The sequence below is a fragment of the Apiospora phragmitis genome, assembly GCF_038363925.1.
Source record: "Apiospora phragmitis strain CBS 135458 chromosome Unknown utg000006l:1.0-5683423.0:1.0-5690449.0, whole genome shotgun sequence".
NCBI classification, from domain to species: domain Eukaryota; kingdom Fungi; phylum Ascomycota; class Sordariomycetes; order Amphisphaeriales; family Apiosporaceae; genus Apiospora; species Apiospora phragmitis.
In genome coordinates, this window is record NW_027117404.1 from 3509629 (window position 1) to 3533338 (window position 23710).

General features: G+C 53.0%; 7 protein-coding genes across 7 annotated transcripts; 4 read left to right on the top strand and 3 right to left on the bottom strand.

Annotated features, from left to right (window-relative positions):
• Positions 1-2845: 2845 nt before the first annotated feature.
• On the top strand, positions 2846-3211 carry PG994_006338 (uncharacterized protein; the record flags this gene model as incomplete). The annotated part of the gene is made up of 1 exon (XM_066857747.1): positions 2846-3211. The coding sequence occupies one exon, from the start codon at positions 2846-2848 to the stop codon at positions 3209-3211; it is 366 nt and encodes a 121-aa protein (XP_066717016.1).
• A 260-nt stretch (positions 3212-3471) lies between these two features.
• Positions 3472-4600, bottom strand: PG994_006339 (uncharacterized protein; the record flags this gene model as incomplete). Its single annotated transcript, XM_066857748.1, has 2 exons — positions 3472-3828; positions 3884-4600. The coding sequence occupies 2 exons, from the start codon at positions 4598-4600 to the stop codon at positions 3472-3474; spliced, it is 1074 nt and encodes a 357-aa protein (XP_066717017.1).
• Positions 4601-5343: 743 nt separating this feature from the next.
• Positions 5344-9248, bottom strand: PG994_006340 (trafficking protein particle complex subunit 12; the record flags this gene model as incomplete). The annotated part of the gene is made up of 5 exons (XM_066857749.1): positions 5344-6885; positions 6989-7311; positions 7370-7702; positions 7765-8920; positions 8982-9248. 5 exons carry the CDS (start codon positions 9246-9248, stop codon positions 5344-5346), a joined length of 3621 nt encoding a protein of 1206 aa, XP_066717018.1.
• Positions 9249-10387: 1139 nt separating this feature from the next.
• Positions 10388-12021, top strand: PG994_006341 (uncharacterized protein; the record flags this gene model as incomplete). The annotated part of the gene is made up of 4 exons (XM_066857750.1): positions 10388-10463; positions 10529-10650; positions 10707-10875; positions 10934-12021. The coding sequence occupies 4 exons, from the start codon at positions 10388-10390 to the stop codon at positions 12019-12021; spliced, it is 1455 nt and encodes a 484-aa protein (XP_066717019.1).
• Positions 12022-12641: 620 nt separating this feature from the next.
• Positions 12642-13452, top strand: PG994_006342 (phospholipid methyltransferase; the record flags this gene model as incomplete). The annotated part of the gene is made up of 3 exons (XM_066857751.1): positions 12642-12702; positions 12793-12832; positions 12915-13452. 3 exons carry the CDS (start codon positions 12642-12644, stop codon positions 13450-13452), a joined length of 639 nt encoding a protein of 212 aa, XP_066717020.1.
• A 1338-nt stretch (positions 13453-14790) lies between these two features.
• PG994_006343 (uncharacterized protein) lies at positions 14791-16863 on the top strand (the record flags this gene model as incomplete). The annotated part of the gene is made up of 4 exons (XM_066857752.1): positions 14791-15235; positions 15375-15613; positions 15672-16088; positions 16135-16863. 4 exons carry the CDS (start codon positions 14791-14793, stop codon positions 16861-16863), a joined length of 1830 nt encoding a protein of 609 aa, XP_066717021.1.
• A 2392-nt stretch (positions 16864-19255) lies between these two features.
• On the bottom strand, positions 19256-20557 carry PG994_006344 (uncharacterized protein; the record flags this gene model as incomplete). The annotated part of the gene is made up of 3 exons (XM_066857753.1): positions 19256-19708; positions 19776-20426; positions 20483-20557. The coding sequence occupies 3 exons, from the start codon at positions 20555-20557 to the stop codon at positions 19256-19258; spliced, it is 1179 nt and encodes a 392-aa protein (XP_066717022.1).
• Between the last annotated feature and the right edge of the window lie 3153 nt (positions 20558-23710).

Below are 23710 nucleotides of genomic sequence, written 5' to 3' on the forward strand. Positions count from 1 at the left end.
CTTACCTCTTTTCATGCAGTGCCGTCCAATGGGAGATTATAAAGATGTTCCACATTAGTCAATGTCAGGATATCCTGGTGCCCAGCGTCGCCACCCTGGTCGTGCAGCAGCAAGCAGTAGCTGCTCTTCAGCTGACGCCTGCCACGACAGCAGGAGTGGCCTCCGTATAGATGCAGCGAAACCAATGGCGAAGTAGGCTACGTTGTACTGTTAGTAACGGTATGTTGGAGCACAGAATCGTTGTCACTAAGCAAGCATTGGTCTGGCATACCTTGTGTGACTCAGCATGGTGTTCTGTAGCTCCAGAAGGATCAATTCGGGCCCGAATGCTCTCCCCTCTCCCGAAGAGCTCCAACATCACGCATGCAATTGCCTGGCTCACTCTAGTATTAACAGTGCGATATAGGGGTGTAAAGCCTTCTGCGCCTACACTACGTGGCACCGTCGTGGGACTTGTGCTATTTGACCTGGGGGGCCCGTATTGGTGGCAGTGAAAACGCAACCTGCCCTGGGACAGTCACCGCCTCTTGGGAATTCAACACACCGGTGGGAGTATGTCATATACCCTGATCAAAGGATATCCGCCTTCAAGCCTTCCTATTACCTTTACGAATGGTTTAGGTTACGCTGGTTTCCTGCATGTCGCTCTCCTCCGCGGGAACCTAGTCTGTGAATGGACAATATCTTTCTTCTAGCTACGGTGACTTGGTCAACACAGAACTGACAGTCCCAATCGGGAGAATTATATGGCCTGTATTTCCCGGCCACCAAGGGAGAGTCTGTTCAACATGGCACAGCGGACATTCCATAGGCCCCTCCACACAATTTATCTTACGAGGCTCCTTGCGCAGACCGGTCGCTCCAGTGTCTGAGCAGAACCCCCCAAGGCTGACGCTACAAGGGTCTCCAGGACTCTAACCTTCGAACTAAGGCTCGCAGCATGTCTAAAGGCAGAGGAAAAGATCAGCGGCGTGCTTTTGATCTCCAAATACCGAACAATAACAAGGCTGGCATGGAGTGGTTGTTAACCAAGCGGCAGGAAAGGTGCGAACATCTAACAATCAATACGTATCTTCTTTCCGTCGAAGGCGGGTGCCTTCGTAGGCTTAACAGAAACATGATGATGGTTGTTGTGGCCACCGATCTCTTTCGACCGACGACGACGGCGCCGTATTCGCCACTCCGTCGTCTTCGGAGGTCGTGACGAGGTCACCTTGAACCCACATCCCTTCTCGTTGCTATTGTACCTGCTTCCTTATCAGTCTAGAGAAGTCCATCTTCCAACCACATTGATTGATTGGCAGTTCTAGAAGCCGGTATCTACGTGTCAGTAAGTAGCCTGTCGAGCTTCTGCCTTGAACAATTGGAGGTGCGATCTGAAAGCCTTGAAGCCGGCAGGCAGGTCGAGGTTCCCACACAAAGCAAAACAACTAGGAACACACCGACCGAGCACTACCGACTTTAGCGTCCTGTCAAAGTGGCCCCTGCCAGCTTGCCAATCAGGGTATGAAGGTTTCTTATATAGTGGCTGGCGGGAACCAAGGAAAGGGGTTTCTACGGCATCAAATCTAACATCGCAACCCAGGCAGTCGTCTCTACACGATTTTTATACTTGCCTATGCGCATTACTGCGTTTTTGTCATTAAATAAAATTTCAACACGATTATGCCTTCATCTTCCCTATTGAGGCTGAACGGAACGGCTTGTGTGACTCGGAGGTGGCTCGGATCAGCATTTGGCCGGGGTCGGTCAGGGAGGAAGACTGGAGGGGACCCTGAAGATCTCGATCCCCCGAGCTAAGGAGGAGCGCGAAAGCAAGATGACGTGACGCAGCCGTACAAGTGCGACCGAAACCCCTGCTTTATCAGGGTCCTTTGGACTTTGGTTCCCTCGTTCGGTAGAATTCCTAGGACCTCAACAGAAGGAAAAAAGAAAGCCAAGCCAAGGTGGGCCGACAACCTCCCCGACTGGCCCAGGGCAAGCAGCAGAGCAGGTTTGTTGAAGGGGAGAGAAACATATGACCGTCCAATGGCACCAAGGGAAACCAAATTATATCGCTGGGTCGGTTCCCTCGTATTGTTCCGGTGATTCTTTCCTGGGGTCGCACGTCCTCTTGCATGATATATGCAGGGCTGGCAGGCCTGGCGGTCTATCAATTTTTTCTCTCTTTCGGTCCTTGATGGGTCATCGGCCGATTCCCGACCTTGGCCAGATATCTGCCCGCGTGTAAGTGGGTACTGCGCGCTCTGATATATATTACTATCTTTCCGCACAGTTGTCGCTGTCTGGGGGACCGAGAGACAGAGAGAGAGACAGAGACAGAGAGAGGGCAGCATCCTTTATCAGCCAGCAATCAGCTCCAAGGAAACGCTTCCGCATCGTGGAAGCAAGTGAAGCGGATCTTCATTCCAATGCCAAAGCTATAAGGAAGCATTGAATTGCTTTGTGGGTGATCAGCGCTGTTACTAGACAGCCAGGGAAGACTTGTTCCAGGTCCTCTTCGCTGAAGCAAGGCCGAAGAAGAGATCCTGTGAGAGGAAGGGCGCATTGGAACGGAGAACGACTACATTGCTTGAGAAAACGTATAACTTGTCGTCTGAACAACTCGCACCCTGCCGTTGTGGGCGGCTATCGACTATATACGGCCACCATACAGTATATACATACATATACATCCCACACTGCTCCAGCAGACATTTAGCATTTGTATATACACATGTGTATGTGCATATCGGCCATCATCATTCACTGAAGCGACACAAAGTCGAACGACCCCGGCCTAGACGCTCACTTTTACAACCACCACCACCACCACTTCTACCTCTTCCTACCACGAACTAGCCCCATGTGCAAGGAGCTCTACCAGCGCTGGAACGGCTGCGACTGCTGGGGGTTCCTGCGCTGCGACCCGTGCCGGCGCCTGTTCAAGGGGTGCCTAGGCCCCGGCGGCGACGAGGACAAGCACGTCGTCGAGTGGAACGACGGAATGTGCAACGAGTGCTGGGAAAGGATGCTCATCGAGGCGCGTGAGCAGGCCGAGACCGCAGCAGAGACCAACCACCAAAACAAAAACAGCAGCAACAGCCGCGCGGGCCGGCGAGCGAACAAGCGTGGGCGCGAGGCCGCTGAGGCCGACGAGCTCGCGGCGGCCTCGGTTTCCTCCGCGTCCGTTGGTACGCCGTCGAGTAACGGAGGAGGGTTCTGGGGATGAAGAAGCCACGAGTTTTGACGATGGGTACGGATGGGTGAATATGCGTGGTCTCTAGGAGCGAGACTCGCACGGTGATTATTGAGAGCCAGCGTTTTGATGGGATAATATACCATACAGCAAATTTGAGTAGGATGTTAGGTGGCCGGTTTTGTAGGTTGGGGTTTCCTATAGAAATAGATGTCTCTTGGGATCAGCTGTCTTAATACCCAATAGGAAAGTTGCAGCCCTATAAAGAGAGTACATCACTGTCACTGTCTTGTTCATATCGATCGTGACCTGTGCCTCAAAGATCCGGACTCTTCGGACGGGTCTGATTCCTCCCCCGCATTGGGCGACCTAGTTCGCTGCCGCTGGATTTGCTGGGTCGCGCTCCTCATGTGAGCGCGCTCGAAGTCGCTAAACATGGCCTGGAACTCGCCCCGGCCCAGCCTCCTCACGGCCTCGACGGCTTCTTCATTCGCCCTGTTCCCTATACCCGACGGTTCCGGTTCTCTGTCGTTTTCTTCCTCTTCTTCTGCTTCGTCTCGCCGTTTTTGCTGCTCCGCTAATGGGGTGGCCGCTGCCTCGGGAGGCTCTTCTTCTTCCGTAGTAGTAATACTTCCACGCAGCGCCGCCGCCTCCCGAGCCAACAACGCTTCCCAGCGCTTCATGTTGTCCCCGAGAAATACGGACTTGGGAGAATCCCAAGTCAAGTTCTCTCTCTAGTCCGTCCTCGTCGTCGTCGAAGCTATGGCGCCCATTTGCCGCGTCGACGGATGTCGATGGCGATTTCTCGTGTCTTTGCCGGTTCGGGCTGACGTAGATGGCCCCCCGGCGGCCCAGCGAAGGCTTGGGCGCATGCGTCCACGTAGCGAGGCTCTCGGCGAGGATTTGCCGGCTCCGTGGCTCTCGGTCTTCTACTTCGCCGCTCGAGAATGTCGCGGCATCTTGCTTTTCCGGGGTGGCCAGAGATAGGGGCGACGGCTGGCCGGAATCATGGCCCCCTAGGGGTCCGTAGTAGACCTTGGGTTGGATTTCGAGGCCCGGGCTTCGGGTCACACGTAAGTTGTTGTTACTGTTGGTGCTTTCTTGGTTTTTGGCAAGGAGCTTGTTGTTGACCGCAAAAAGCCCCTCTCGCCGATTGTCGAAAGGAGAGCGTTCTCCGCCCCTGGCGGCTTCGGAGGGAGAGGCTGGGCCGCTCGAGCCATTGGACTCCCAGCATACTTGGCGGAAAGTCGGGCCCGTTATGCCAGGGTCGCTGCCATTGGACTGCCGATTCGGTGGTTGCTGCGAAAGAAGGGAATCGTTGCTCTTTGCCTCCTGCTGCTGTCCGGCATCGGCCGCGATGGCTATTAATGGTGTTACCGCCTTGGACTGCCGTTTCCTACCGAAGGACCTGAAGAATTCCATATTGGTCAAGATAACATCCGCACCCCTTCTGCAGGGCCCTTCATAGCCCAAGTCCAGCAGAACGAGTACCTTGAGAGCCTATCTATTCTGGCCTCAGTGCATGCTGCCCTATTATTTCCGACGCCAATTTCTGTACGTAAGAACTTTTAGGTCGCATACTAACATCTCGAGGCTGAATCTGGCGTCGGTCTGACTACTCCCGTTCTAGAGAATACCACTGCTCTTAGTAACTATGGCATTCCTCCCAAACTGCATCTGAGGGACTTTGAGAAGGGGTAGAGTTGTGAGTGAATATCCACTCCATAACTGATCCCAGACCTGGTATTAAAAGGCTCGAATATTCCACTAACCCTACTTAAACACTGAAACCCTTAGAATACACTGCAGTTGTCCGTATGGAAGGCCTGCGAGTAGTTGTCGGTGACGCATCAAGCCGTAATAAGTGTGAAGTCTCGCCGTTAAGAAAAACAGTACTTCGATAGGAGAGAGCATGCCACCTAACTCATGATTGCGCCGCGCAAACCTGCGCAACTTGTAAGCATGTATGGAGTTTAGTAGCCAGGAGTCCCAGGAGTCCCCATGCATCAAACTGGATCTCATTAACGTATCATGTCAACTATCTATGTGGCGCAGAACACCTACTCTCCAACTCCCACCGAGGTGCCCATATTACATAGAACGTGATAGACAGTGTGCTTGCTCGATCATGGTTGGCGCCTTTCACACGATAATCCATCTCCCTTCTATTCTTCACTAGTCTCCTCACCCTTTTCATCGTCTGCATCCTGTCCCGGGACCCAGATCATTATACTGTCGCCCTGCCGTTTCATGCCTTCTGTCGGGATGATTTTGAGGACCTTCTGGAAGTACTTATCGCGAACCACAATCTGTGGCTTGATCCAACTACCGCCCTCGACGACCGGCAGCAGCCGGTACGTCACGGTGCGGCGCGCCACTGGGAGCACGTTGAGCGAAGTCGTCTTGGCACCGCTGAAGGCGAACTCGTCCGACGGTTCCATGGTGAGGCCGAAGGTGAGGAAGTGCGACGATGGGTTCTCAATCGTGATATCGAGGATGATGATCTGCGGGGACGTCGACGAGAGGGACGGCGTGGAGGGCGTGGTGGATTTGGACGACGAGGGGGACGAGGCCACCGAGTAATATACCGAGGCTAAGACTCGTGGCTCGGCCACGGTGACGTAAAAGGGGTCGAGGAGGAAGGTGGTGGCGTTTGGCGTCGAGGCCGGGTCGGCCGATGTGCGCCGCCATCGGACCATGAACTCCAGGTCTGCCGTTGACGGGTTACGGTCATCTAAGCTCAGCTTCTGGGCTACGAGGTCGAAGCGTGCTTCATCCATAATTTTCGGTGCCATCAAAATGCCATCCTCCGGTAGAGTTTGGTTTTTAGACGCGGAACATACGACATCTCCTTGAGTGCCTTTCACTTGTAGGTCAAGGTCGACGACACGAAGATCTTCTGTTGCAAAGGAGCCGAAGCGCGTGATAAGACACCACTTTTGTGCCAGACCACGGGGGCGGCTGAAGCTGCCATCGTTATCATCCAACTCCTTGATAGCTTCATAGTCAAAAACGCTAGGCCATGGATCGCTGTGCAGTCGAGGCACCAGGTCATAACTTGCTTCAAACGGGTTGACTATGTTCAGTTGGAAAGCCACAATCTGGACAATATGGGTGCCGGGATCAGTGACAAGTGTATACCATGCCTTGATGGTAAGATCGTAAGCGGTGGGCCGATTGATAGGATCGATGATCACGGTGGCTTTTGCGGACTTGGAAGCCTCGATCGTTCCGATGGCTGGACCGTCAAGTTTAGCCTCTTCACCTTCGCCCGCACTGCTCAAGTCTTCTGACCCGTCTTCAGCGTGAGCCTTGAAGTGCGGTACATCCTGTCCATAGAGGTGCACATCGAGCTTGGTGTTGGCATCCACATCTTCCTCGTTGATAAGTTGAACTTCGACGTGGATGGGCTCACCAGCGTAATATTGCTTCAGAACGTTCACAAATTTAACTTCCATCTTGGGCGGTCGCGGCAAGACCTTGATGCTAAGTGGATTCGGCCTTGTGACTCGCCGCTTCGCAGGCGCAACATACCACACACCGGTTGAATTGTCCTCCCGAAGTTTCATAGTATAGTTGAGCGTGAACGCTTCAGGGGCCAACGTGACACGCACAGACGTAGCTTTCCCCTCTCCAGCTTCGCGTAGAGGTACGTCTACCTCAAACACTCGTGTCTGACCTGGTGCTATGGTGAGATCATCATGACCCTGGAGCACCATGATATGAGGGGGATGATGAATCTTCTTCCACATCGTCACCGGGCAAGGTAGCAACATCCAGCTTCGTTTCCGTCAAGGGGGGGGAAGTCACAACCATTCCTCTAGGCTCCGAACTCGTCTGTTTTGGACTTGATGATTCATGTTCCAGATGCAGCGCTCGCAGGCTGCCTTCGAATTCGACACGGATCTCATCAAGGACAACCGGTGTGCTACCAGAAAATGCTTTGGAGGTGATAGCAAGCTGGGCTGGGCATGTTTGGCCAGCTCTCCCTTCGCCGTGCTTGAAGACAAATGAAGATTCGAGAAACGAGGTGATAGCATCATCGTTTAATGAGAGTTCTGGAGCTTCCTCGACTTCCACACCTTCAAGTGATTTGTTTATATCATATTGCCATTGGGGCCGCCGGTTGTATCCTGAAGATGCCGTTAGCAACTCAACTTCGTATGCAAGAAGACGAAGGAGGAGACATACGTGAATTCATTAGTTCCCAATCAATAGCGAGTACCAAATCCGCTTGGCCGGCACGAGCGGCCGCATTCCGTAATATCCAGCTGAGCGCCTCGGTGAGGTTCCACCAGCTCTCTGACCGAAAGGAAATGGTCCGCCACAGTGGTGTGAGGAATTCCAGCAATTGTTTCCAGGCTCCAATACGCTCTAGTTCTACTGAACTTTCGAGTGCAACTTCTACAGCGAGACGCTTTTGCTTTCTTTTTTGAAATTCTCCAATAGCGAGATAGAGGTGAGTTAGTACTTTCTGGGCGTGAACTGTCCCCTGCCCCTCGAGGGGATATTCTTCATATGGTTCTGGGCACATGTATGTATCATAAGAGGTGTAAGTGTTCACCGACATTCTTGACGCAGCGGACGGGTCTGGTGGCTTCCGGGCATCTTCAGGATAGAGTATGCCAATTTCCGGCGGTCAAGTGTATGCCGAGCGGAAATACGGTACCAATATCCTGGATGGTGTAACATCTCCCAAGGCTGGAGTCTCTCGGCGGATAGAGCCTTCTCAGGAGGCCGGAAAAGATTAAGGCTGGATGGTTCGAGTTCTGGAAACTTGGCCTTCTCAACCAGTTGGGCCATGACTTCTGCCCATCGCGATTCCCAGGCTTGCCAGCCATAGTTTTGCGTACCGCGACCCCTTTGGTCTAAGAAATCCGACAACTTATACCGATGGGCTTGCCATCTCCGGACTCCAGCAGTGCTTTGTCCGGTCCAAAAGAGACACCGCAAGATGCGAACAGCAATAACATCGGCCAGTAAGCGACCGTCATTGAACCTCGGACTCCAGCTAGGCACGGTTTCAAGCACGTCGGTTCCAAAGAGGGACTCGTAAGCTTGCTCATATGAGCGAAGAGCGGCTTCCATATCCTGACGAAACTCAGCAAACACGGCTGCTTTGAAATCATATCGGACGTTCCAGCCTTGGAGCGATAAAGTGTGTGAAGTGCCACTGGTGGGAGGTATGGTGGGCTGGGGTGCAACGCCTCGTCCCCTCTTCTTCCTCGTACGACGACTAAGATCGCGGTAATATTCGGTTGCTTGCATAAAGACAGAACTCAGGACACTGTCTGCAGCCACTTCCAGCTCAGCCTCGGATCGTTTCGTAGGAAGCACGAACAGAGATGTTTTCGGGTCCAAGCCAGTACTTCGTCTAATGTTCTCGAGTCTTTCCTGGAAGGGCTCCATGGCGCCTGGCGCCTGGTCGCTGAGGATGACCACAGCCAGGCGGGTCTTGTGGCCTGACTGGCTAAGGGCATGCTTGACAGCGTTGATGTCGGTCTTCAACTGATTATCGTTGAGAGTGGCCAACGAAGGATCCGATGTCAGACTGTAGAAGGACAAGCATATGCTTGGGATAAACTCCTGGTGCTTCGCTAGCCACCTAGCATCTATAAGACCGTCCGGGTACAACGTCGAGCCTGGGCTGAGCGGAGAGAAGGGCGAATGCAAGACAGGGGGCGATAGAGGGGCCTCGTAGTCTTCCGGTAGACGTGCGCGTCGCGGCGGGAGAAGGAATTCCTAATACCTAGTTAGGTTTCCGAGCTCTGAGGCTGGGTGGAAGGCTTCATATATGACATACCCTGCCGATCGTCTTGATCTTGAACCTGTACTTCTTGGTGGTCTCGGTCGGGTTCCATGGCCAGCTGGTCGCATCCGCCTCCTGAATGCAATGCAATATCGCCTTGGCCTCGCGACCGTCTATTAAAGGTAACTCTGATCGTATCAGGGTGCCTCGCTCCTTCAAGTCTGGGTCAGCGAGCAAGGGTTTCGTTGCACCAGTGCCCAGCCCCGATACAACCAGCAACGGGGCATTATGGTCGAGACTCCCGGCGGGATAGTCATCCATTGCTTCACTCTTTTCTTGTCGCGCTTCGCATGGAAGACTTGCCGGTCATGGTGGAATGGGAGGGTTTGGGAACGTCGAGGATAGGTGGTCACTGAGGCGGTTCAGCAACAATCAGCTTGCATCTCGAATTGGTGTTTTTGGGTACCTAGCACCCCAAGACTTTAATTTTCAGTGATCTGCCCACTATACCAACATACAAACATATGTAAATGCAGTCACCCATGAACACAACGTACAGTCAATATATATGTCAAGTACGGCTCCAAATCTACTTTTCCGGCATACAGGAAGTCGTTATTGATCGATGCATTATCAACAACTTGAGATACCTACCTTCATGCAGCAAGTGACCTCACAAGTCGCAGGGAGTTAGTTGGCCGGCGTCTCGGCGGATGCAGCGACCGAGATCCAGGGCAGCTACAGGTGTGCCCCTCTTATCTCTGGGTTTGGGGTGCCCAGTGCCTCTTTTAGCACTGTACCTAAGGTTATCATGTCAGCATGTCGAATTGAAGGCGCGAAGTCGGGAGCGTTTTCACAATTATGGGGCGGCTCACCCTTATCTTTTATCGGTTGTTTGACAGTGGTCTGGCGCTGGTCTGGCGCTGCAGCTCCCATGCGCTTACCTCCCAGGTACCTTTTTCCGGGAAAGGCACATTAAACCCATTTGATCATCTGTATTAGCAGCACCGGCGCAGCGCAGCCTTGTTCCCAGCCTATTACGAAAGTCTGCCACCCTCTCTCCCGCCTCGGATCGCCTCTCGTTCACCCTCCAAATGCCTTTCAATCCGCTCTTGTTGACTTCGAAAGAAATGGTGCCTCTTATACATTCATGCCTATTCTCACCCTGTTAGACTTACCTAGTTCAAATAAACAGCATCTCCGATCCTGTTTCCTCGTAGAAGCTCCGAAAACCTGTTGCTTCTTATTCCTTCCTTAGCCGACGAGAAAATCAGGTGTTGCAGCGACCGATCGTTTCTTCACCACCCCCCCCCCCGACGAACTACGATTCCGTCGAGCCTCTATTGTTACCGCGACTCTAGCTTTTCGACGGCTATTACACAGATTGGCCCCAGCGTAGCCGTCTTGTCCAAGTAGCGATCCGATTGTGTATCGCGGTATCGGCCGCATCGCTGCTTACCATGGCCTCCTCCCAGCAGGTTCTCTTCGCCGAGACTGTTATAGCGATGAAGAAGGCGATCAAGCGGAAAGCATATGGTAAATAATGCACCGATCAACACCTTCGGAAGCCAGTGGCTAATGCGCTCCGGTACGCCCTGCAGAATCCGACTCAGACGAAGAAATTGACCACCATGGCAACCGAGGCCAGAAGTTAAAGAAGCGTGCTAGATTTGTTCACGAAGGCCAGCTCGCGCCCCCATCCGGCCCTGAAGTCTACAGAGAGGTAAGTCCCTGTCAGGAGTGCCTCATCACCGCATGCCTCTAATCACCTGCCTTTAGATTGTCAACCATGGCGGCTACGAAAGGGCCATCATTAACCGAAACCCACCCTTGGTCGACGAAGAAGGCTACGAGCCTGAAAGCGACGACGAAGATTACGAAGAGCGAATGCAAGAAATAATGGCCTCGGCATTTCAATTCAATCCTTATGCTAGCGTAAGGCTAGAAAGTTCGTCGACCTAAGTCCTCGCGTGTAACCAGCGTGTCACTAATGTCGACCCTCACAGCTATACTCGCACCTCTTACCTCAGTGACCGATCTCTCCTCACACCCGACGCTTTCTCGCCCTTATACCTCCAAGACATTAACCGATCTCACAACACAAGCTTGCAACATAATGCATAAGGAAAATGCAGCGCTATGGAAAGTGAAACATCTCCTTACCAAACTCACGGGCGACCATGTGTGGGTTCCCTGTGAGCTCATGATTGGGCCCAACGATCTCGATATGTATCGCGACGACTACCTCACCAACGGCACGTCTAAAGCTTCGGTATCTTCCGAGACCGCGCAGCTGATGCTGGAAAGAGCACTAGGCGGGGCAAGCACAAATGGACAGCCCTCAGTAGATGGAGAGACACCGTCCGCGAACAAAGACGGCATGGGCTCGCGTAACGAGGAGAGCGATGCAGATGCGGATACCTCGATGGTCGATGGGGATGGTCCTCCCACTCCCAAAACCAACGGTAACAAGGCCGCTGACGAAGTTGGCGATAATGCGAAAAGGCCACCAGAAACCGACGAAGACTCTCGGCCGCCTACGGGAATTCCGCACCAAGGAGAGGATGGTGGCTCACGGCCAGACTCGAAGATGTCAGATACTCGGGGCGGACCTGTGACGAATGGCGATTCCAGTAACGGCAACCTTCTCCAAAAAGCTCTGCTCAATGGGAAGGATGTAAATCGTATGGCTGAAAGTACGACTTCGACGACCTCGGACGGGCTTGATGAGATGTTTATTCATCCTATATTCATTGCGCCACGCTCGGCTCACCCTGATCGAGACCTGGGTATACCAGAAGCTGAGGCGGACGATGTGCGGCGGCTTCTGCAGCTTTGGGTGCAGAAGCAGGAAGAAGTATGCCGCGGCGCAAAGCGGTTGTATGAAGGCCTACTCCGGGCCGACAGACTTAGGAAAACTGTTTTCCAGTGGTCAAAGTATGAAGCACATTCAGGGCCCAACCGCGACATGTCGGACGGCGAGGATTGGTACGATAAAGAGGAGTGGGGTCTCGACGAAGACCTTAAGAAGGGCCAAGACGAGGAGGAAGAGGACACAACACAAACAACCAAGAAGACGAGAACACGAAGGTAACCTTGGTGGCTGTGCGATGCTAGGTATTGATTAGGGTGCATGATGGATACGTACTTTGCTCTTTTTTTGTTTGACAGGGCATGGCGAATTGGCGAGCAAAATACCCGGGATTTCCCTTTTTCAGAAATCCCATCAACGTACTACCTATATAAATCGATGAATTCTGAGATGATATTTTGAAGACTCCTTCCCAACCAGCGATGAGGACCATTGGCCTTATTCGTTGATAAGTTGTCCAGCACTCTGTATGCGGGCTTTGTTTCTCGTGCGATATATATGCGACACTGCAAGCCGAATGGGCGTTGGATGCCGAAGCCACCGGTTAACCGCCATGTTTCGGGCAACTTAACCGACGGAAGCCTGGGTAGCGAGGGGTTTTTAGAGGCTATTGGAGGGGAGGGGTGGTAAATGCGGAATGACGCTATGGAGCTCCTACCGGGGAACAAAGGACAAGCTCGGCTTTCCACACTCACATGAGAGAACAAACAAAAGCCACCAGTCCGGTTCCCTTGAAAAACGTACCTACTTGTACTTCACTCGGTCGTTTTTAAGTTGTGGTCAACTGTATCGTGCCAGATATTACTGAAGACCAATTTTTCAATCGACAACACTTTGCTACCATGGCGCCTTTCGCGATTGAGCCAGCCCAGTTGGTGGACTTCGGCCAGCAGAGTCTCCTTAGTACGTCATAAGCCCCGGAGCCCGTTGGTTCAATGTAGCTCCCAGCTTGCTGGGTCTGGCAATGTAATATACTAACACGCGCCTTCTCAGTCTCGGCCTGTGCTATCGCCTTCAACCCTTTATTTTGGAAGTAAGTGTAGATAGATGCCCTCTTTTACATTTACGACTGGTGAAAATGTTGTGAATACTAACGCGGCTGCCCTGTCTTTCAGCATCGTGGCCCGGAGAGAATACCACACCCGCTTCATGACCAAAGCGTTTGGCGGCAACGCCCAGGCCGCGTGCTATGCCCTCGCCGCCACCATCTTTTCGCTGGGCCTGTTCCGCGACTTCCTGTACGAGCGCGCCCTGCGGGCGCAGCCATCGCACCCGCTGCTGGAGGAGCCCGCGGTCAAGTGGTTCGCCTACGGCTTGATAGCGACGGGCAACGTGCTCGTGCTCAGCTCGACCTGGGCGCTGGGCATCACGGGCACCTTCCTGGGCGACTACTTCGGCATCCTCATGGACGCCATGGTCACGGGCTTCCCCTTCAACGTCACCGATGCGCCCATGTACTGGGGGTCCACCTGCAGCTTCCTCGGCACCGCGCTGCTCTTCGGTAAGCCCGCCGGCCTGCTCCTCACCGCTTGGGTCTACGTCGTCTACAAGGTCGCCCTCGCCTACGAGAACCCCTTCACCGCCGAGATCTACGCCAAGCGGGAGCGGCAGCGGGCCGCCGGCGGCAAGGGCGAGGTCAAGAAGACGCGCTAAGCGGAGCCAGCTCTGCAAAAAGTACCTTCGGTCTTTTACAAACCGCTATGATGATCATTGCGCTCGTTGGCCCGGTTTTCCAATCACGGGCTCGGGCGCGGGCGCGGGCGTGGGTGAGCGCTCCTGGTGATGCAAGGCAAGGCAAGGCAAAAGTGGCCATGGAGAGAGAGAAGAAGAAAAAAGGATGGTGTGCAACAGTGGCTCGGGGCACGGCACACAAGGTTGTCGGTGAGTCGTGGAGAGAGAACGAATACATACTTTCGCACGGCGTTTTGTGGGGGACAATCGTGATCGTATAGTTGCACTTGGGGAGCTTAACTAAGTAGTAGTTACTTGCTCCAACGACTTACAGTGATGAGTAGTGTTGTGGTTAGACAGAAAATAATCCAGAATCGTAGTTCAACACTCGCAAGTTGCTTTAGATACCGAACTAAGACTGACAGGTTCTATTCTAAGATTCCGATATCGCTGAGATATGTGCTGGGAAAGGGGCGTGGCTTGGTGAAAGAGCCATGTCTGATTGCTTGACTTCGCCCGAGTGCCTACCGGTCTTAGATCTTTGGCTTTCTCAATCATGCTCCCATTCGATGTGCCGATGCACCCTAAAGACTAACACGTACTTGGTGTAGGTATATATTGGTCATATAAAATAGACACCTTTGCAGCTTCAACAATACATCGAGATTTGTTGATTTTTCTTCTCTCTCTTTCTGTAACCAGAAATGATATAGGCAATAAGCAACCTCGGTCTGGAGATTGTTCGTTGCTTGTTATCGTCGCGTGATGGGAAACGACGGCGGACGCCCAGTCATACGCGGCCGTATGTATATGAACTTACGGGAGAAACCGTAGCCAGGGCTGCAAACTCCGGGGTAGTGGGGGTTCCTTAGTTCCTTAGCGGCTGAAAGGCCTGGAATTCGTGTGAGTCTCTAGAGCCAAGCCGACCCCGGGCCCTGTCAAAAGATACAGCGACGAATCACTCGAATGACACCCAGATTCCTTGGTAAAGCTTAAGTGTTGTTATACATATATAATATCTCATTGCAATTGAGAGTTCTCTGTTTATCTTCTTTGCTTCACTTTGGTCCGTATACCGGTTTTTTATTACAGATTACGGCGTCGTTGTGGATTCAATTAGAAAGGAAGAGAGTCCTGAAGAACCACGCCAATGCGACACTGAGAGACAAATTTCTCTCGAGCTAGAGGCCGATTCGCCCAGCAACCAGAAAGGAGTCGGCTTTGGCACTGCCTATACCCACACAGAAGTCGCAAGCCGCATGTATATATCGAACCACCACCTGACCCTTGCTCTTCTCAGGCGTCGCCCCGGTGCACACCATGAACAAGACTTCGCGGACAGACGAGCCTTATGAGGGCGAAGGCCACAACCAGAGCCCCAACGCCTTCTCCAATGACCTCACGACCAACCAGGACTTCAACGGCATCGTCAACACCCGCGCACAGAGGGATTCCGACTCCAGCATGGTGAGCGACACGGGCCAATCCATTGCCCACGCCGAGCCGTCGCTCTCGGACGCCGGCGACGCCGCCAAGCAGGCCGGTGGACGCAATCTGGCCGGTGGGCATGGCGCCACTGGTCAGTCGCCTGGGACAGTTTCTTCGGATGCCCAGGTGTTGGACTCCTCTCCTCACGACAGCAACCCGCCCCCAGGGTTGCCCGTCGAGAGCGGCAGCGAGAAGAGTCCTCTAGGACGGGTCAAGCACGTACTTGTGACATTTGCCAAGTTCGTCGGACCCGGTTTCCTCGTGTCGGTCGCGTATAGTAAGTTTGATCCTTATATCCAACTCACGGGCTTGCTTGTTGTTGCAGAGCTGGCTGCACTTGTCTATACTTTCACTGCCCATCTTATACTTTCACGAAACAGCGAGGCATCTCTAAACTGTAGCTAACCAATCATCAGTCGACCCTGGAAATTATGCCACCGATATTGCTGCCGGATCTTCGTATCGTTTCCGGTTGCTTTTCGTCATTCTGATGAGCAACTTGTTTGCCATCTTCCTACAGAGTCTCTCTATCAAGCTAGGCACTGTCACGGGGTTGAATCTCGCCGAGGCATGTCGCGCACACCTCCCGCGATGGCTCAACTACTTCCTATACTTCATGGCAGAAGCGGCCATTATCGCCACGGATATCGCCGAGGTAAGTTTTCCCCTTTCGGACTTGATAGCAAGTATATTGCGGTCTGATAAACAAGTAGGTAATTGGCACAGCTATAGCCTTGAATCTGCTCATCCCGAAGCTGCCCCTTGTAGGCGGTTGCGCCATCTCAATCATAGATGTGATGATCATATTGATCTTCTATCGCCCTCAAGGTTCGATGAAGGGCTTGCGAGGCTTCGAGTTCTTCGTGATGTTACTTGTTCTGGCCGTGGTCATCTGTTTCTGTGTTCAACTGTCCCTCATCAGAGATACAACACCTGGTGAGGTTTTCAAAGGCTTCCTTCCAAACAACAGCGTTACCGACTCGGAAGGCTTGTACCAGGCGTGTGGCATTCTTGGAGCAACGGTCATGCCACATTCTCTCTACCTTGGCTCGGGGATCGTCCAAAGTCGCTTGCGAGAATACGACGACCAAAATGGCCTTCTTCCTCGGAACCGGCCTCCGCGGCTAGCAGTTTGCAGGATGGGAAGATGGGCAACAAGACGTTCTACATACCCAGTCTCCAGGCGATCCAGCACTCGCTGAAGTACTCGTACGCCGAGTGCGCCATCTCGCTCTTTACCTTTGCGTTGTTCGTCAACAGCGCGATCCTGATCGTGGCGGGCGCGAGCCTCTACCAGAACCCGGACGCGCTCGAAGCCGACATCTTCGGGATCCACCGGCTGTTGTCGGCGAGCATCAGCCCCGGGGCGGGCACCGTGTTCGCGCTCGCGCTGCTCTTCTCGGGCGTCTCGGCGGGATCGTGTGCACCATCTCGGGCCAGATGGTCAGCGAGGGCGCGCTCAAGTGGCGGATGAAGCCGTGGCTGCGGCGCCTTATCACGCGCAGCATCAGCATCACGCCGAGCATCATCATCGCGGGCGCGGCGGGCCGCGAGAAGCTCAACGACGCCCTCACGGGCAGCCAGGTCGCGCTCAGCATCGTGCTGCCCTTCATCACGGCCCCGCTCATCTGGTTCACCTGCTTCGACAAGTACATGACGGTGCCGACCGGCGCGGCCCGGTTCGAGCGCGAGGGCAGCGACGGCAACATGGCTGCCTATGCGTCGCGCAGCCGCCAGGGGCTGCAGCAGGCTTCGGACGAGGAGGAGCAGGCGGTGGACCAGAGGGGCGTCGGGTCGGTGGTCAAGCTGGCCAACGACTGGTGGGTCTGCGTCCTGGCGGTCCTCATCTGGCTCATTATGGCTGTCATGAATGTAGCCAACTTGGTCTTGCTCGGTGCAAATTAATCATTCAATCATTCCATATTTCGGGGATAAAATTGAGCTTTTCAAAGTATACCATGTTTTTTTTGTATCACGGAAGATAGATATCGAAGACGTCGTACCGCGAGTTGGATATCAGCAATCGAGCCCAAGACGGATTCGGTAAGGACTTCGGCTTGAGCGTCCTGCTATAGTAGTTTTGTTATGATTATCATCTGGAGTTAGCGCGGCCTGTATGTACGACGCAACATGCACATGTTCAACTTTCCCCTTCCCGGTATCTTTGCTAGAATAACAGAGCCGAACTAACACACGTAGGGTAGAGTGTGTCGCACACGGCAGACGCGAGTCGCCATGGTTCAGAACCTGCAAACGGCGCTCTTGGGCTGTGATGGGAGATAGCAAACCCGGCGGGATGACAAGAAACAGGTTGAACCAGTTGATCACAATGTACACGATGAGACCTCCTAAAACGACTAGACAGGTAGATTTTCATTAGTCGCGAACATGTTCTGGCTCCATGCAATGCAGAGTAGGTGGAGATGAAGATGAATGGCCATATTTCATTTTCATTTTGAGCACTCCTTTGGGTGCGTATGCCTTCGCCCACGATGTTTGTAGGGAGGGTATCATAGTATTAGGTAATAATACCAGCAACACTCTAAAGCCTACTTGTTGCTCCAGAAGTTCACACGCCTTGAGTGGCTGTGGTTATTACCAATTCCGGTAGTATTCCGTCACCAGTTATTCCGTTGTCAATTATTCCGTCGCCGACGACCCCAGATCCCCCTTATGTGGTTTGCAAATCGATACTAATTATAGGGTAGTGCTATGGGTTTTGTTTTAATGATGATTTGCCTACAAGGATATGCCGATCTATGCGCAAAGGTCCGGAATGCGCCGTGTTCTCTTCCCGGTTCTTTATTTTGGTACTATGTAGTTGTAATCAGACGACCCCTATTCTACATGTACTACTAGGCAATATGGCAATGATCTTGGTTTGCACGTGTCCACAGGTAGACATAGTCATGGTCCCAGAGCTGCTGTAGACACGGCCGAGTATCTATGTATGTAATTCCAGAGCAAGATTCCCAATTTGCTGGTGCTTCCTATCGACCTCGCAGTTTGGTACTCACATTGTATAAGTAGGTAGTAGGTATGTAAAGATGGAAAGCGGGAGATTCTGCAGCGCATGGGCAGCCGGCGGGCCGGGCCTACACATTTTAATTGATATGGACAACGCCAATTGTATGCATATCAGCTCAGGCATATAGCGCGATAAACATGTTTTCCGACATCACAACTACCCTACCCCTTGACGATGACCTCAACTGCTTGCAACCCCAAAGCGTCCGTTATGTAATGATGCCAAGTAACGAGCCGCGTGGCGGAGAGAGCTTGGCTAACTTCCCAGCTACAGTACGCCCAGCCCGGACTCAGGGGAAGCCTGGGGGGCCCGACAGCCGAATGAGGAAGCTCAGTGGTGGCTGAAGACACTAAGACAGTGGTTCCCGCTAGCGAAGTGTTCCTCGCAGAAAAGCTTGTCGCGGTTGTCAGCAAGGGATATGAAACTTCGGGGGGCCCCATCCATCCCTGCACCGGCAGAACTTGGGACGATGACAGGTACCTCTCTTAGTTCATACTCGCTACATAATGATGTGCATATGTACGTACGCCCAGCAGAAGCAAGAGTGCCTGAACACTGCCCGCTCACGGCATCGTGGGCCGGGAAGTCGGTGAGCTTCCTTTTTTCTTGTTCTTCCTCTTCTTTTCCTTCCCCCCTGGTTTTCTTCTGCCTTGCCTCCCTTAGGTTGCTGTCTCACTGAGAGTCTCCTTATGGTTGCTAGCATAGATGAGCGCGACTGCGTTCCAATGCAATGGTTGTTGAAATGTACTATCTCGAGTTCACTCATCGCTGGCCTAAAGTGCAAAGGAGGAAATACTTCAATATTCATAGAAGGCCCGTGAGGTGGCACAGCCCCAACGTAACACGCCAAGCTGACAAGCGAACCCCTTGTTATCCGTCATCCACGTGTAAGAGCCATATCGTTGTAACTACACATGAGCCGTGGTGTACTCCGTACAGGCAGCACATAAAAATCACAAGAGCAAAGAAGCATCGGATATGCTGTGAATTGTAGGGTATAAGAATTACATATAGTAGTAAATACAGAAGAACTGTTTTCTTTGTTCAAAGGATCGTAAACGAATGGGGTATATCCAAACCGCGCAGGCCGCCGAGGCAAGCTTATCCGTCCGATGCTAACAGAGTGAATAAGGGCCCATATGAACGCCGCGGGGGCGAACACCTTTTTCCTATCAACCTCTCTCTTCTCGAATATATACAAAGTCTCTCCAGAACTAATCAAAGTCTCCACCAACGCCCACCGTCATCTAGTCCGAATCTCTAGCCGGCTTAGTACTGGTAACGGTAGCACATCGCACCGTTCAGGGTATCGAGGACATCGCGGACCGTGGCGTCAGGTCGGATACCGCCCATGACGACAGGGGTGTCCAGGGTGAGCGGGGAACCGTCAGCGATGGTTCCGCTGATGGTGGTTCGGCGCTCTGGGTCGACGTTCTGCCAGACGCGGAAGACGCGGTCGATGTAGGAGTGGTGCATCCAGAAGGCGGGGTCACCGACGGAGCCCAGGACATCACCCATAACAGAGCCAATACCGTTGTGGCCATAGCCGTGAGGGCCGTACTCCCAGCAGCTCTCGAACTCAGGGTAGGTCTTCTTAGATAGGCAGTAGTCCTCGAAGGTCTTGTCGCAGTTGGCAGTGGCAGTCTCGTCCACAGCGCGGGACAGGCAGTGCTTGCTGTTGCCCGTGCCGGGGCCGATGTGCAGGGTGGTGTTGGCAAAGGCCTGGTAGATCACTTAGTTTTCCGCGCATCCATACATGTATATATCTGGGGAAGGGTTATCGACTTACGCCATCGCGAATGCACGTGCCGGCACCGTCGGTGGGACCGGGCAGGCTGCCGAAGTAGTCGGGGGAGAACATGTCAAAATCGGCGAAGTGACCAGCATCCTTGGTCTCGTCCCAGAAGGGGAAGGCACGGTCGAAGTTGCATTCCTCGCGGAGCACCTGCTCAAAGGTCCAGAGGAAGTAACGGTGCCAGAGAAGGAACTTGTTGTTGTTGTGAATGTTGGGCGAAAAGTTTTGGTGAACGCGGACCAGATCCTCGTATCTGTTCTTGGCAGGCTCGAACTTGCCGGATGGGGGCTTGTCCATCAGGCACTTGATGGCCTTGACGAAGGCACGGCGGTCCGTGTCCTGGTAATTGCGCCACTCGAAGCGCATGTTGGGGTTGTTCGCGCACTGCTGGGCAGCGTCGGGGGTGGCGAACTTGGACTGGAAAGGACTGGGCTGAGCAGGCTTGTCCGACTGAGCAGGCTGGTGCGCAACCTTGGCCTGGGAGATCTGCGAAATAGCATCGGGCTGAGAAGACTGGGCCTGGCCGCCGTGGTCTCCATGGCCGGCGTGGGGGAAGGTGCCGTTCAGTTCCATCATCTTGAAGTCTGCCAGGCTGATGGTGTGAGCGCCCGGGGTCTCCGACAGCTTCAGAGGGGCGGCAAGCTCCTCGATGATATGCTGGAGTCCATCCTGATTTGGCCCTGGAGATCTGCCAGGCTGGCATCCAGGCTAAAGGTCGGGGCAGCCAGGGCGATGGAGGCGCCGTAGAGGGCATGTGCGGCTAAAGAGAAACGCATGGTCACCGGTGGTTATTGATCTTCTTTCTGAAATCTAGACTTTGCGTCTAGATAAAGGAGTGACTGGAAGAAGATACTTCGACAAAAGAGTGTGAGGTGGGTGGGAGAACCGGTGATTGACGACAGGATGGAAGCCGGCTAGAGATCATCTCTGGAGGAAGGCCTTTATAAGAAGACCATAGCAGGGTGGTCCCCATGGCCTGATAGGGGGCCGATCGTCATGGACTGGGGTATATCATCTCTTGGCTCTGTCTTGTCCCCCACCGTCTGTGGTCCTGAATAGCAGGTGGCATATCGGAAATTGCAAGAGGATTGTACTGGGCCAAGCGGCGTCTAAACGGGCAAGGTCCATGTGGGGATGGCTGCATGGCAAGCACGAATGAGGCGACGTTAGCGAAGTAGGGACTGGGCGGACTAGGCAGGACTAGGGTCGTTGTCTGAGATCAACAACGGGCCCGGAGGGGCACCAGCAGTAGCACCAGCAGCCAGAAGGGATAACACGAACTGCCATATCTCAAGCATATCCACTGTCGAGCTGGCAATACGGCGCAACGTCTGATCGAGTTCAGATGGCAGATGAGGGCGCAATGGACCATGGTAGGGAAATAGTCTATTGACGGATAATGATTATATCCATTGCTAGGTATGTATGCACTACACGCTACCGAACGGTGGAATAAGATTTTTGTACTTACCTCCTACATATCAATTGACTAGGTATCTACTGGTTAACCTACGAAGTAAGCTTATGTATGTAGTACAGTAAGGCACTGGGTTGACGTGCTGGACCCTTTGTTGACGGTTCGCCATGCCATTGGCTCACGAGAGACGGCCGGGAATAAAATAAGATAGGTAATCGTTAAAGAAACAAGAAGACGATTTGGTGTATGAGCCAGTCAACACGAGAAGAAGAGGGCAGGGATGATGTACTTGGGATTGTCGCCCATTGAGTCAGTGCAAGCCGTGCAAGTTAAATTGCTACTCGAAGCACCCATGGATTCCCAATTACTTGTCCCCCATAAGTTGCTTCTTTTGGGGCTGCACAGGGTCCAATTGACTGGCACACAGCCACGAACTGCCGGAGAAAGAATGGATGCAGAAGTGAGAACACAATAAAACTGACGGTCTGCGGCCGGACTACCGCCAACGCCTGATTTCAGCGCATCAATCATCAGATCAGTCATCCAACCATGGACTTATTGATCCAAATCATTCTGCAAATCCGGCACTGGGGCCTGCACAGCGGCCTTACCACCACCAAACACGACACCATGACTGACCAACGATAAATCCGAACCGCATCTGCAAAGTTATATAAATATGCAGGTAGCCATTCCACCATCGGCTGGCTCGCAGCGAACCGGTGCAGCGGCTTGACGGCTGTGCGATTCCTTAGGTACCTACAGTAGTTGACCGCAAGAGTCAAGGCACTTCTTCCACGTTATTAGACTGTCTGTAACGTAACCTTTCGTTTGCGATACCTACAAACAAGACTCAAGCAGAGGCTATAAATCCGAAAACAGCGATGAGCCCAGTAGCAAGACAACGCCAAACGAATTGGTCTAAATAAAACTGGCCTCGACTTTTCATCTTTGCTTTCTGCAAGCCCCCCACGACACGGCACACGGCCTGCTGTGCCCTACTCGTAGGGCAACTGGAACGAACACTGGAAAAGGCCAAGAAATGGTTATGCTACGTTCCATTTATCACAGCCCCTTCGGAAAGCATTGGTCTCGGTCTGGCAGCATGTCTGATTCTATTTATACCTCGATATTGTAGTTGGACCTGTAGATTTCTGTCCATTTCACCACTACTTGCTGTGTAACACGGACATGCCATGTCACCACCGACTTTGAAGCTCCGTTCCTGCATAGGCCAAGAACCTTATCTTTGGGATCTGCAGGTACAGTCGAGTTGGCCGGACCCTAAAGTTCCTACTCCCGAATACTACAGTACAGCGCTTAATACTTACTGTCATTCTGCGGCGACAAAGAGCGCGGGCCAGCACATAAGATTGCGCTGTTGGATGCGTCGTCATGCCTGCATGTCTCACTCCCGACCCTGCCTTTCTCTAATGCAATATTCGTGCACATATTGGCGGACAACTGCACTAGGGGCCAGCTTAGTGAGAGATGATCTCTATTACACTGCTGTACACATCTTCAGGCACAGCCGCACAGCAACGAGTTGATGAATACCGGGTCCCAGCTCAATGCGTTCCGCAAGGTCGGCGCATTCCCGGCACAACCCCACCCGAAGCTCGGGCGGCAGAGCTTGCCGGATCAGACATGACTTTTCTAGTTGGCATCTGGAGTCGCAACTGTGACGTATCGAAGCTGGCTAAGAACGCGGAGTTCTTGCCTTGTGAGGCAAATTAATATATGTATTAAGTCGCATTCTGGCGATGCTTCTCTTAACGGAGACACCGGGGCAACCAGCTTGTTGCGGATGTCTCCTGCCTTTCGCCTTGCTGATTCATTCTAGCTCTTCACTTAGGCGGGTGGTGTGCTATTCGTTTGTGTGCTTTTGTTGTCGCAACTTCTATCCCTGCAACAGCGGCACTACTAAACTATTTCTTAGACTTCAGAGGGATAAGAGTCTCATTTTGAACCAAGTGTGTGTGGCGCCCTTCTATCACCACAGCTGCCGATAGATGAGGCTGCGCCAAAGACTTGGCTCCCGCCGACTCAGACTCATGGTTGCACTTTTAAGCTTACCTAGCCCAATCAGCCCGGGTTACAGGGGTGGGCCCTAGAAGCCATCGATTCGGCTGTCGGTCCTCAACGTCGGACGGCTTGTGTCGCCAGTGTATAAGGCGTATGGAGGCTGAACTCCGCCAAGGCCTTTTCTACACTTTCTCCAACCACGTACATGAGCAAAAGCCAAGGTGTTGTGACTGTTGCTCATCTCCGCTGGGCATTCCTCCGTATTGTTCGAAGCGTGTCACGATCTCTCGATGCATGAAGCCAAGACCAGCGACAGACAGCTAAAGGGATTGTAAGTTTTACTTGTTGGATCTTTTGGCCAACATCGAGATCGGTTCGTTTAGCAACCAAAGCTTGTCCGGCAACCGTCATGACGAGCCAAATGAGCTGGTCACAACAGTGGTCTGGTCGATTCAAGCTCTCCGAGGGTTTGGATCAGCAACAAGAG